Here is a 14,104-nt window from a genome sequence, read left to right as displayed (position 1 = left end):
GTGCCAAAACTCTCAATGATTTCAATGGGATTAGGATTTGCCCATTAGTTTGTTAGGACAAGTGATAAATTGGTCTTTTTTTTCTTGTATGAAAAGTTTAATTGCAGAATCTGATGTGGACAGGCAGCATTTCCAAAACAGCTATTCAGAAATGTTACCTTCACAGAAGAGAGGTGAAGAAAGTGAAAATTTAAATTGTCTAAAATAACATTTCCTTGTTTTATTATAGATACGTATTTGGGGTCGTAAAGAAGCAATTAAAAATGGTCATGCTGACTATGCTTTAAATATCACAGGCCCACTTTTTTCATTTCTGGAAGATTTATTTAACATCAGCTACCCTCTTTCAAAAACAGGTGAGGTACCTTCCTTTCATTAAACACAAATGGTTGCTGCTGATATAACATCTACAGAAATACTGGGATCTGTCTTGCAAGACTCTTATTTTAATCTGTGCAGGATTCAGAGAATACAAGCCCTAGGGTTGCCAACTTTCTAATCGCACAAAACCAAACACCCCTGTCCCACCCCTTCTCCAAGGCCCCACCCCTCTGCTCGCTCCCTCCCTCCATCGCTCGCTCTCCCCCACTTTCACCAGGCTGGGGCATGGGGTTGGGTGCAGGGGAGTGGTGGGGGATGGGAAAAGGGCTCCGGCTGGGAGTGTGTGCTCTGGCATGGGGCCAGGGATGAGGGGTTTGGAGTGCAGGAGGGGGCTCAGGGCTGGGGCAGGGTCTTGGGGTGTGTGTGGGGGTGCAGGGTGCGGACTCCGGGAGGGAGTTTGGGTGCGGGAGGGGACTCCAGGCTGGGGCAGGGGGTTGATGTGCAGGAGGCGACTCTCTGCTGGGACAGGGGGTTAGGGTGTGATAGAGGGTTTGGAATGCGGGGTCCCAATGGCACTTATCATGGCTCCCAGGAAGTGGCAACCAGGTCCCTGTGGCCCCTAGTCCCATGGGCGGCCAGTGAGGCTCTGCACACTGCCTTCACACCCGCAGGCGCTGTCTCCACAGCTCCCATTGGTCATGGTTCCCAGCCAATGGGAGCTGCAGAGCCGGCACTTGGGCGGGGGCAGCGCATGGAGCCTCCCTGGCCACTCATGCGCCTAGGGGCCGCAGGGAATTGGCAGCCACTTCTGGGAGCCGTGCAGAGCCAGGGCAAGGAGGGAGCCTGCCTGAGCTCTGGGCCCCCACTGCACCGCTGACTGGACTTTTAACGGCCCAGTCAGCAGTGCCAACTGGAGCTGCCAGGGTCCCTTTTCAATCAGGCGTTCCGGTCGAAAACCAGATGCCTGGCAACCCTAACTAGCCCTAACCCTTTATTCTTCAATTCCTCCCCTTTTCCTCCCTTCTTTCTCTGCAACATATTTCATGTATCTATAAGTCAGTGACCTCTCCCCACACTGATCTGGCTTTCCCTGAAACATCATTCCTAACATGTAATTAATCCACACCTCCCCAAACTTTCCTTGCTTCCTGTACTATGTCCCCATCTAACTTGTAAGTCACCAGCATCTCTTTGCACCTTACTAGCTTTTGGTGCAGTGTCTTATACTAACTTGTAACTCTCCAACATCTCCCTGCATCTTCCTTCCTGGAAAAAAATCCCATGTAGGCAAACTCTATTTCTGCTTAGAAAGAAATGTGCAATAGCCATTTCTTAAACCTCATTATCTTAGTTTTATGTATACTCTGTGCAAAGGTGCTAGACATCATTATTTAGACTGCATTTCTCCAGTTTTACACCAGTATATCTTCATTGATTTCAACAAAGTGACACCGGTATAAACTAGATCAATGGAGTGGTGACATAGGCCTCTTATTAAAAATTTCAGCCTTGTGGTGACATGAGTTACTAAGCAGACTTCCTTTTGACTTCATTTGAGAGTTTGGCTTAAAAATCCATGGCATGATATGACCCATTGTGAATGGTTTTGTGTAAATACTGAGCACATTTATTACACTGGTTTACAATTTTTGAGAAGTCGTCTGCTTCAGAGATAAAATGTGCTATTTATTATGTATTTTGATGTGCTGAATTCAAATATGACAATTAAAACAACTGATTGGCTACTGTTTCTAAGATATTTAAATTTTTACATTTTATGTCTATGTATATTGTGTAGATAGTAGAGTTTTAATCATAAATTGTAAACCTAGGTCTTTTCATGTGTTTATGGTTGCTTTACATGATAATATTTCACCTGTCCTGTTTATGTAACACTTTAAAAATCAGCAAAAGGGTTATATAAATACAATGTATTATGAAACAAAAGGCAAAAAACTATTATGTACATAGTTTAGTCCTATTCAGTGTCTACTCAGCGCTTCTTAGCTTGTCTCTTGTATTCATTAAATGGAGTATCTCTTGTCACTGTCCAGCAATAGTCTGCAAGCATTGATGGGCTCCATTTGCCCTGATGGCGTTTCTCCATTGTTGCAATGTCCTGGTGAAATCGCTCGCCGTGCTCGTCACTCACTGCTCCGCAGTTCGGTGGAAAAAAATCTAGATGAGAGTGTAAAAAATGTATCCTTAGTTACATGTTGCAACCAAGGATTTTGTATGCCTTGAGGAGGTTTTCCACCAACAACCTGTAGTTGTCTGCCTTGTTGTTTCCGAGAAAATTTATTGCCACTAACTGGAAGGCTTTCCATGCCGTCTTTTCCTTGCCACGCAGTGCATGGTCAAATGCATCATCTTGAAGAAGTTCACGAATCTGAGGACCAACAAAGACACCTTCCTTTATCTTAGCTTCACTTAACCTTGGAAATTTTCCACGGAGGTACTTGAAAGCTGCTTGTGTTTTGTCAATTGCCTTGACAAAGTTCTTCATCAGACCCAGCTTGATGTGTAAGGGTGGTAACAAAATCTTCCTTGATTCAACAAGTGGTGGATGCTGAACACTTTTCCTCCCAGGCTCCAATGACAGTCGGAGTGGCCAATCTTTCTTGATGTAGTGGGAATCTCTTGCACGACTATCCCATTCGCAGAGAAAACAGCAGTACTTTGTTTATCCAGTCTGCAGACCAAGCAAGAGAGCAACAACCTTCAAATCCCCACAAAGCTGCCACTGATGTTGGTCATAGTTTATGCACCTCAAAAGTTGTTTCATGTTGTCATAGGTTTCCTTCATATGGACTGCATGACCAACTGGAATTGATGGCAAAACATTGCCATTATGCAGTAAAACAGCTTTAAGACTCGTCTTCGATGAATCAATGAACAGTCTCTACTCATCTGGATCGTGAACGATGTTGAGGGCTGCCATCACACCATGGATGTTGTTGCAGGCTACAAGATCACCTTCCATGAAGAAGAATGGGACAAGATCCTTTTGACGGTCACGCAACATGGAAACCCTAACATCACCTGCCAGGAAATTCCACTGCTGTAGTCTGGAGCCCAACAGCTCTGCCTTACTCTTGGGTAGTTCCAAATCCCTGACAAGGTCATTCAGTTCACCTTGTGTTATGAGGTGTGGTTCAGAGGAGGAGGATGGGAGAAAATGTGGGTCCTGTGACATTGATGGTTCAGGACCAGAAGTTTCATCCTCTTCCTCTTTCTCATCTGACTCAAGTGAGAATGATTCTGGTGCATCAGGAACCGGCAGTCCTTCTCCGTGGGGTACTGGGTGTATAGCTGATGGAATGTTTGGATAATGCACAGTCCACTTTTTCTTCTTTGACACACCTTTCCCAACTGGAGGCACCATGCAGAAGTAACAATTGCTGGTATGATCTGTTGGCTCTCTCCAAATCATTGGCACGGCAAAAGGCATAGATTTCCTTTTCCTGTTCAACCACTGGTGAAGATTTGTTGCATAAATGTTGCAGCATATGTGTGGGGCCCACCTCCTGTCCTGATCTCCAATTTTGCAGCCAAAATAAAGGTGATAGGATTTCTTAACCATAGTGGTTATACTGCGCCTTTGTGATGCAAAAGTCACTTCACCACAAACATAGCAGAAGTTATCTTCACTGTTCACACAAATACGAGGCATCTCTGCTCACTTTGGCTGAACAGAAATGTGTCCCTTTGCAAAATCAAACACTGGCAAATAAGAGAGCACGACACTGTATGATTTCTAGAGCTGATATGGGGCAATTTGTTCAGCAGAGTGATGTAAGCTTCATTATGATTGCATCATCCACGACTTCTTGGAATAACATGATGCAATTCATATCATGTATGACGCAATACCAGCTTCAGATTGCATCATTCATTGTTTTGCCTAAAAAGTAAGTACTGTCCAAACCCAGTCATAGATTTATTCATAGATCCAGTCAAAGATGTATTTTAGTCATTTCTGGTTTAAATTGAGATCCCTTCCCTTTATAACTCACTTATCCTCCGCCATTCCCAAGTCAAGAGTCGTATATACTGACCTAAAAGCATATCTTGAAAACTAGAACCAATCAACAATTTTAGGCATCATTTTCGTTCTCAGTGACCCAGAATTAGTAAAGTTTGACTACATTTATTTGAGAAGCATTTTGGCTGTAGAGCAGTGTTATGAGCTCAAAAACAGAAAGTTAAAAATCAATTCATTACAGTTTAAAAAATTGAGCTCTTCTTAATATATAAGAGCTAAAGAAAGCATTTTTAACCACCAGTTTCCTTTTATTTTGTACTCTGACAATTAAAAATATCTAAATTATTTTTTAATAGTCCGGGAGATTAAATTTGCTCATTAGTTACCACCTATCTAGTTTTAAATGAAATATCCTTTGTTGTTGATATCCTTGATGTCCATTTGAGATCTTTCTTCATTTCATTCAATGTCCAAATCCAACATGGATAAAAATTGAAGATTAATTTTTTTTAAATTGGATTTTTTATTTACATTTTTATTTAAATTTTTTTATATACTGTTTTTCTTTTTAAAAATAAACCTGGTTAAAATGACATCTGAATTTAATACAAAGGCTTTAAACTTGTAATTTAGTTGTAAAGTGAAACATGTTTTGATGAGACGTTTATGTATCCAAAATATTTTGTTTAATAATATGCTGTGTTTTGTGTTTAATTAAATCCCAGTTACCATCCTAGACACAAATCATTAGCAAAAAGTTAATTAACTAGTAAATAAACAATATATTATTAATAATTTTCTAACACACAAAAATATACAATTAATAAGAATCTGAAAATATTAAGCTATATAATTCCTTAAATAAATGTATATAATTATAGTTACCTCCTAGGTAGCAAAACTATGTACCAAATCTAGTGTAAAGGCACTATTTAGTTGTAAATCAACATATTCTTCACGTAGTGTCTCTGTGTGTGCTCCATTTAGGGTACGCTTGAGCACTGTGCCTTCAATCGAAGATTTTTGGTAGCGGTGCTCATTTGGCCCACACGTGCCCCACATATCCTCATGCCCAGCACCAAGGCTATATGCAGGGCCGCCCAGAGGATTCAGGGGGCCAGGAGCAAAGCAATTTCGGGGGCCCCTTCCATTAAAAAAAGTTGCAATACTACAGAATACTACTATATTCTCATGGGGGCCCCTGCAGGGCCTGGGGCAAATTGCCCCACTTGCCCCCCCCCTCTGGGCGGCCCTCCTATATGAGACTGCATGGGTGAACCACCCTCAGTTCCTTCACAACCACCACTGGCCTGAGACAGTATCTACTGTGTGCTTGTTCTCTGATATTTAGCTTTTTTCTCTGATAGTTGGTTACCTTATGGTTACGTACCCTATAGTGTTCTAGCTATTGGGAAAAAATGTTCCATTTGTTTTGCTTTTCTTTCTCCCCCACCCAAAAAAATAAAGGCAAACAAAACCCCCTTTTTATTCATATAGCTGTGTAGTTAGGAGATTTCCCCTCCTGGGGTTAAATTTTCATGAGTTTTGCTCAGGAATGCAGGACTCCCCAGGACTCAAGGGGTGTCTCTCTAGTCATGAGGCTATTCCAATAAGTGACAGACACTCCCAGTGCCTCCGCTGCCTGTGTGGTACTCATATCCCCAGTATGTGCAAGATCAGCACTTCCTTCAAGGGTAGATCCTGAAAAAATAGAAAAATTAAGTTTAAACTCCTAATGATGGAGCAAACTTTATGTCCAGCTTCAGATCCGGGGGTACATAGACCTCCCATTACAGCTAGTACCCCATCCACACTGAGATCTTGGTCACCAGAGACTGGTAGCAAAGCAGGCAGTACCGTGGAACTGAGTACATCTCATTCTCATTCATATCTGCCTATAAGCAGAAGGAGGTAAGGAGTAAATCTCCAAAAATCTCTCGGTCACCATCTCACAAGATGGCTACGGAAACCTCAGGTCCCAAGGGTAGTTCCATGTAGGCTCCCAGCGAGGCTGGTACTGCAAAGGCAAAGAGGAGTCAGTCCTCTAAGTCAGACTCAGTACCAACTTCGGATTCCCATACCCAGAGCAGCAGAGACATGGTTGAAAAGACCAAGCAGATCCTGCAACAATACTTTGTACTGATTACAAGAAGATAAATAATACCAAAGACTGCTTGCCTACCTGTGGTACTGAGGGAATCAGAGCCAACTCATTCCCATAGTAAGTACTTGGTACCGGCTGCATCGGTACCAAACCCATCCTCCACAGGTTCCCACTCAGCCCAATCTTTGATACTGTTGGTACTGCAAGAGTTTAGGTACCCTAAGGAGCTGATAATATCTTGTGAACTGGAGTATTTTCTGTGAATGAGTGGAGGTTTGTCACTGTCAAGATGCCTTTTTGTGACTAACCCCTTTATCACCTAAGAACCACACACACCCTCATCTACTCTGCAAGTGGAACAGCTAACGCCCCCTTAGAGTATGTGGAAGAGAACTCATCAGATTCTCAAATTTCAGTGCAGGTTCCCCTATCTATTCTGGGACACGTCACACTCCCTACTATACTGACATATTACAGGAGGATAGACTTCAAAGGATGCCCACATGGCAGGAACACAGATGGCTGTCTTCACTGTTGCCATTTGGGCCCCCTCAGTGGCCTTGCTGAGATCTGTGGGCCTTCTATCACTAACAATTTACATCAAGGTTTTTGCAACATCGGAGGGAACAGAGAGGGACCCATTCTTCTCAATCCCCTTTACCACCACATATGCCAGAGGAAGAGACCTTTGAGGAGCAAGAGGCAAGGGCTGATAAGGAAGTGACACGTCTTACTAATATTTCCTCCACATATCACGATGAAGTTGTCATGCCTCCATCACCTTCTGTGGCAGATGACTTCAGGCAATTTCAAGAACTGAGGAAGTGGATTTCTGACATGCTGCAGATTCCCTTAGTGAAGGTTCAGTAGTCCTACCATAAACTCCTATATTTTACACACTTGATATCTATGAAGATTGCTACTCTGATCAATGAAGCTTTTATGGCGCCTGCTAAGATGGTTTGGCAAACTCCAGCTACCACACCGCCTACCTGCAAGATGGTGGATAAAAGTATTATGTTCCAATTAGGGAATTGGAGTATCAATTTTCTCACCAAGTTCCAAATTCCCTAGTAATGGAGGCCATTCATGAACAAGGCAGACAAACGTAGCTCAAAGTCCACCCTGTACATGAAAAAACACAAGAGGCTTGATCTTTTTGGTCATAAATCCTATGCTTCAGCCATACTTCAGTTCAGAATAGCAAACCATCTGGTGCTCATGACCAAATCCGACAATTCTTTTATTGAGCATCTGCCAGAAAAACATTGGGATCAGTTTAGATCTGTTGTACAAGAGGGTCAGCTTCTGGCAAAGACATCACTCCAGGCCCCCTTGGATGCAGCTGATACTGCAGCATGGTCTATTTCCATTGCAGTGGTCAGAAGACGAGCACCTTGGTTGCAGCTGTTGGGCTTTCCAAGAGAGATTCAGAGTACTGTCAAAGACCTCCCCTTTGACGGTTTCAAGCACTCTGTAGACTTGATAGATACATCTCTCCACACTTGAAAGGACTCAAGAGCTATGCTGCAATCCTTAGGGATTTGCACTTCTGTAAATAAAAGGAGATTTAATAGATCTCTGATGGCACAAAGAACACACCAAGCCCCATATTCAACATATTGTAGGCCCCTTGAACCTGCAGCCAAGAGACTAAGATAATAAAAAAAATCCTCCTTCATCTACAGCTACATCTTCTCAGCCATCCATGTCCTCCAAGTGACAGTTTGATGGCTTGGTCGAAAGTCTCAACCATCTAACCAACATGGTCTAACAGCTGCAACATCTTATCCCCTTCCCCTTCCTGTTTAAAGACAGGTTTCAGAGTAGCAGCCGTGTTAGTCTGTATCCGCAAAAAAGAACAGGAGTACTTGTGGCACCTTAGAGACTAACAAATTTATTAGAGCATAAGCTTTCGTGGACTACAGAGTTGGTAAGACAACTCCCACCTGTTCATGCTCTCTGTATGTGTGTATATATATATCCTCAATATATGTTCCACTCTATATGCATCCGAAGAAGTGGACTGTAGTCCACGAAAGCTTATGCTCTAATAAATTTGTTAGTCTCTAAGGTGCCACAAGTACTCCTGTTCTTTTTCCTGTTTAAAGGTTCTCAACAAGATCAAACAAGATTGAGCCAGAGTCATATTGATTGCACCAACATGCCAAGACAGGTCTGGTATCCTTATTTGATCATATATACCTCTCACCTTTTGTGGATCAGTCTGACCAGAATCCTAGGTCAGTAGGCAAGAACACTTTACCCGAATCTGCAGATTCTGAATCTCCAAGCATGGTTCCTTGATGGTTCTGAGGAATCGAGATATCCTGTTTGTCAGAGGTACAATACATTTTATTAAATAGTATAAAAGAATCTATAAGAAATACTTACCTCCAGAACTGAAAACGATATTATCTTTGGTGTAATAGTCATCAAATTTCGTTGACTCGCTCTCTTCTTCCTAAGGTACTGGATTACCTATTCGAACTGAAAACATTGAGTCTTTCTATGAAATCTATCAGGATTCATTTAGCATCAATAACAGCTTGTCACACACCCTTAGGGGTTTTTGCACTCTTCGCCCACCCAACTATGGCAAAATTCTTAAGAGGCTTATCAAATATATCCTCACAAATCAGAGATCCTACACTGATCTGGGACTTGATCCTAGTACTTAATTGCCTTATGAAACACCCTTTTGAGCCACTAACTACGTGTTCTTTATTAGATTTTTCAACAAAGACAGCCTTCATGGTAGCAATTACTTCTGCCTGAAGGGTGGAAGAATTTGGGACCTTAATGACAGACCTCCCCATTTACGGTATTCACCGGAGAGAAAGTGTTGCTGTGAGCACACCCAAAGTTTTTTTACCCATCCCCCAACTACGCAAGAAGCTATATTCCATACCCTAGATGTCAGGAAGGCATTAGCCTTCTATCTAGATAGGACCAAACCATTTAAAAGATCTCCTAGGTGTGGCAAACCCAGGACAAACAGCTACAAAAGGGGTGGGGGGTAATAATCAGTCCCAGGGGGTTAAAAAGGCCTCTCCCAGGTCACTGAGGAGAGAGAACCATGGGGAAATAAGGTTCAGCTGGGCAAGGGGTTACCAGGGAACTAATTAGGTTCAACTGGCTCCAACTGCTTGTGACCTTTTTAAACCCTCCCCAGTGTGGAAGGGAGGGGGAAGAGAGAGCGAGAGAAGCAGGGAAGCTGCCAGTAAGCTAGGAGCAGCAAGGCTCTGAACCCTTCCAGCAAGGAAGGCCGCACTCTGTTCCCAGAAGGGAAGAAAAACAAGCACAAGGGACTGACTGAGGGAAGGAATAGCGAGACCCTGTGTTACCTACAAGGATTTGCTTTGCCCAAGCCTGTGTCTCCAAGGCTAAAAAGGACTGAGCCTGCTGAGGAGAAGGTGGTACTCTGCCACATAGCCTATTTGTATCCATTGTGGACAGAAACAAGGGTTTGGTAATTTCGAAACAGGTTGTCAAAATGGATCTCTGGTTGTAGTAAGATTTGTTACAACAGAACTCATGTTCAGCCCCCTTCAAGAGTGATAGCACATTCCACAGGAGCACTATCTACCTCTATAGCCTTACTTAAGGATGTACCAATTACAGACATCTGTAAAGTGGCAACTTGGTCATCTGTTCAGACTTTTTCTAATCATTATGCCTTGGTAACTGTGGCCAGATCAGATGCTGCTTTAGACAACGTAGTTCTCTCTTCTGTACTGGACTCTATTCTGAATCGCCCACCTCCTTAATGGGGGATACTGTTCGGGAGTCACCTAAAGTGGAACACCCATAGGGACACTACACCACATTTATTTTCTAAAGAAAAGTGCCTTTTCATTGGTTGATATAACCTATTAAAAGGAGAAGTTACTCACCTTGTGCTGTAACTGGAATTCTTCGGGATGTATGTCCCTGCAGCTATTCCACTACCCACCCTCCTTCCCCTCTGCTTTGGTGTCTCCCTTGTGGGTCTTTGCAGTGGAGAAGGAATTGAGGGCAGTTTACTCATGCAGCCCCATATAACCTCAGTGCAGGGCGCAAGCATGTGTGGGGCACATGTGTGGGCTGAACTGGCACTGCTACCAAAAACCTCCCTTCAAAGGCACAGGTGTCTCTGAAGTGGAGCACCCCCAGGGACACCCATCTCAAAGAACTCCAGTTACTGCACAAGGCGAGTAACCTCTCCTTTAAATGGTTATATCAATCAATGAGAATGGACCTCCCTTTAGAACGGTGGTTCTCAAACTAGGGCCGCCACTTGTTCAGGGAAAGCCCCTGGCAGGCTGGGCGGGTTTGTTTACCTGCCACATCTACAGATTCGGCCGATCGCAGCTCCCACTGGCCACGGTTTGCCGCTCGAGGCCAATGGGGGCTGCAGGAAGTGGCGCGAACCTGCGGACGCGGCAGGTAAACAAACTGTCCCGGCCTGCCAGGGGCTTTCCCTGAACAAGCGGCAGCCCTAGTTTGAGAACCACTGCTTTAGAAAATAACTGATGCACAAATGGTAAAGTTGATTAAAATCAAAGATTTAAATCAAGGCTTTCCACTTAGTGATTTAAATCACTGATTTAAATTGCCTTGATTTAAATCAACCCATCCTACCAAAATTTATCTGAATCATAGATGTGATGAGCTCACTGCTTATCAGGCACAATGGGGAATACAGGGAAAACAGACATGGTGGAGTGAGACTTGCTGTGAGGAGAGAGAGAGAAGGTGTTTCTGGGGCAACTTGATCCACACAAAAGATGGAAATGAGCCTCTCTGCTCACCAAGGGATAGAAAGTTTGAGAGAGAGCCTTTCTTATCAGTAGCCAGGATGCAAAAAGAGGGGGAAATTACACACCTAGAAGCCATGAGAGAGAGAGAGAGAGAGAGAGAGAGAGAAAAGATGTCTTTTTCTGCTCCCTCCCTCCCTCATGCTCCCATAATTGGGGCAAAAGCAAGACAGAGAAAATGGAGAGCCAGAAGTACTCAGGAATGGGGAGAGTTTAATCTACTGTCTCCCAGCAGCTGGGAGGAAAATTCCTTTATCAAATATTTTAGTTCAGAATGTACTTTGGTACATGAAACTCTTGAGGGGTTTGGCTTGGACTTAGTTGACTTTTGTTTTTCTGACTGAAAGGGCGGCATCCCTAGAGAGGAATAGCAGTGTCATAAACAGTTAAAGACATGAAATAAAACAATTCCAAAAAGCGTTTTCTAGTTTATTGCAATGGTACAGAGAGAACCACTAAAATATATCTTGTAATTGCACATTGGGTAAACATAGAACAGTCATGTAAGCATTTTACTCTTGAACATTTAAAAATTTTTTTTCTGTTTAAATCAATTTAGATCTGGTTGCACTGCCTGATTTTGGAGCAGGTGCTATGGAAAACTGGGGGCTAATGACTTTCCGAGAATCAGCCTTGATGTACATCCCAAGTGATCAATTCGGAAGCAAAAAGACTATGATTTGCCTAATTGTTTCACATGAGCTAGGACACCAGGCATGTGGTAAAACATTCTGTATATGTATTTATCTATGAAGTTGCTCTTTTCCAGTTTATGTAGATGCAAAATCACTATTTAATAGTGACTTACATGTAGGGGCATAACAGTTGATGGTAACTAGAGGAAGGAATGCTACAGCAATAACCAAAGCCATTTTCAGTTGGTTGGAAGCCACTTCGGTTATAAATTAACTTGGCAGATCAATATAAAAAACAAATTCCAGCATGACACAAGAACCTTCACCCAATATCTATTTATCTTGAATGAAATTTATAAAATACTGATAACAGTATTATCATTATTTGAAAAGTTGACTCAAATGGGTTATGGATATACACTTAATGTCTACTAATGAACCATTTGTTTATTTTCTTACAAGATACTTGGATACCGTCCAAGAAAATACTCTACTCTAGGAATGAACGTTGTATGCATATCGAGATAGAGTAATGATTCTCACAATGCATTGATGGGAGAATAGATTCCATAAAGAATGTTAATTTTTAATGGGGATAGATGTAACTATCGAATAAGGCAAATAGTGACTAGGCTCTTGAACTATAGAATGAAGGCATGGTAAACACATTTTTATCTGTAGTTAGAACTGTTTACATAATGATCTTCAGAATTTAAAATTATTTGGTTTGGAATGATAAAGCAGTTTCACTTCATTTTTTACTATACTTCATTTAAAGTTAGCAAAAAGAGTTTAACTTCACTAGTCCACATGTGTGTTTTTTGTTGAGGGCCAGTAAAATAAATATTATTACTTAATTAAACATAGTTTTTTAATAAAGTAATAGACCTTGAGGATTAACAAATAATATATAATGAAATCACAAATCCCCAAATGATATATCAGATTTTTGTTAAATGTAAACTGCCAACTATTAGTACATCACAGCTGTTGTGGAAGTTTTATTGCTCACCAGGGTATGGATTTGCTGATTTTGGAAGTGGCTGTTTCCCCAGTTCTGTTTATCATCTATCTGACAATTTCCTTTTGTTAAGAACAAGGAAAAACAAAATAGTATTATTTAATTGGAAAAAAGCTATTTAGAAAATACTTTTGTATATTATTTGAGAAATGCCGATATTTTCAAATTGTAGTCTGGCTTTCTCTGCTAGATTTACAAATTTATAAGTGGCTGCTTTAATTTAAATAGAATGGAGAGCTGTTTAAAATCACTGTATGTGCTTATGTTATGAAATTTCAGACCAAGGAATTTAAAAATATACAACCACTGACCTGCATCTGTGTGGCTTTTCTCAAGTTATATCTTTGCACTACTGAATTTCCACCAACTGGAAAAAACTATAGCATTTGATTGTGATAATGTATACACATTAAATAAAGTCACGCTGTTCTCTTGATCATTCGTATCTGTTTAACATAAAGGAATGAAAGCAGCAGTTCAAAGAAATGCAATCTGAGACATTTTTTCTTTTCTATTTAAGTGGTTTGGAAATCTGGTTACCATGAATTGGTGGAATGATCTATGGCTTAATGAAGGATTTGCATCTTACTTTGAATACATTGGTGCTAGCTACATAGAACCCAGACTACCACTGGTAAGTACCAAAGCTGAATATTAATGCTTTCCCCTTACAGCTTACATTATTGTCCTGATTCAACACCAGGGACGTGTAGTCAATGGGAACTTTCCTATTGAATTTAATGGGCTCACCGTCAGTTCCCGTATAACTTTAAATGAAAATAATATATATATTGTGTATAGAGCAGTGTGAATAACTGATTTTTCGGTTCTCTAGCTGTTCCATAAAGTAAAAATAAAATTCATTTAGGATCAAACAAAACATTTAATTTGACCTGAAACCTAATGTTTAATTTCATTTTAGTTTTTAAAACATTTTAAAATAAAATTGAAACAAATTTCTAAATGAAAAATCATTTTGAATAAAAAAAAATCAACATTTCATTCCAACATTTTCTAAATGAAACCTTTCAATTTTTTCAGATTTTTTTTAACCAAAATAATTTGGCACATTCAGCATGAATGCACAAAATATTTCAGCTGACCCAAATATGCATTTTTTTTTGTTTGGGGGAAAAAAAAGTTTCAGCCAAAACATTTCACCCATCTCTAATGGTGTGTGTGTATATAATATAGAGACAAATATTGGCTCATAATTGCATCTGCTCTTCAGCAGCACAG

At 41.2% G+C, this 14,104-nt stretch overlaps 1 protein-coding gene across 1 annotated transcript in view; it reads left to right on the top strand.

The window, feature by feature from the left end:
• The window catches only part of LVRN (laeverin), a 71,975-nt gene that overhangs the window by 25,514 nt on the left and 32,357 nt on the right, over positions 1 to 14,104 (top strand). The window contains exons 4-6 of the mRNA XM_054031269.1: positions 230 to 356; positions 11,769 to 11,923; positions 13,386 to 13,499. Coding sequence (XP_053887244.1) covers positions 230 to 356; positions 11,769 to 11,923; positions 13,386 to 13,499 — 396 coding nt within the window. The remainder of the gene's footprint in view (positions 1 to 229; positions 357 to 11,768; positions 11,924 to 13,385; positions 13,500 to 14,104) is intronic.

This window comes from Malaclemys terrapin, chromosome 6 (genome assembly GCF_027887155.1).
Source record: "Malaclemys terrapin pileata isolate rMalTer1 chromosome 6, rMalTer1.hap1, whole genome shotgun sequence".
Classification (NCBI taxonomy): Eukaryota; Metazoa; Chordata; order Testudines; family Emydidae; genus Malaclemys; species Malaclemys terrapin.
Note: the sequence above shows the minus strand (reverse complement) of the source record. Positions and strands in the feature narration are given on the sequence as shown.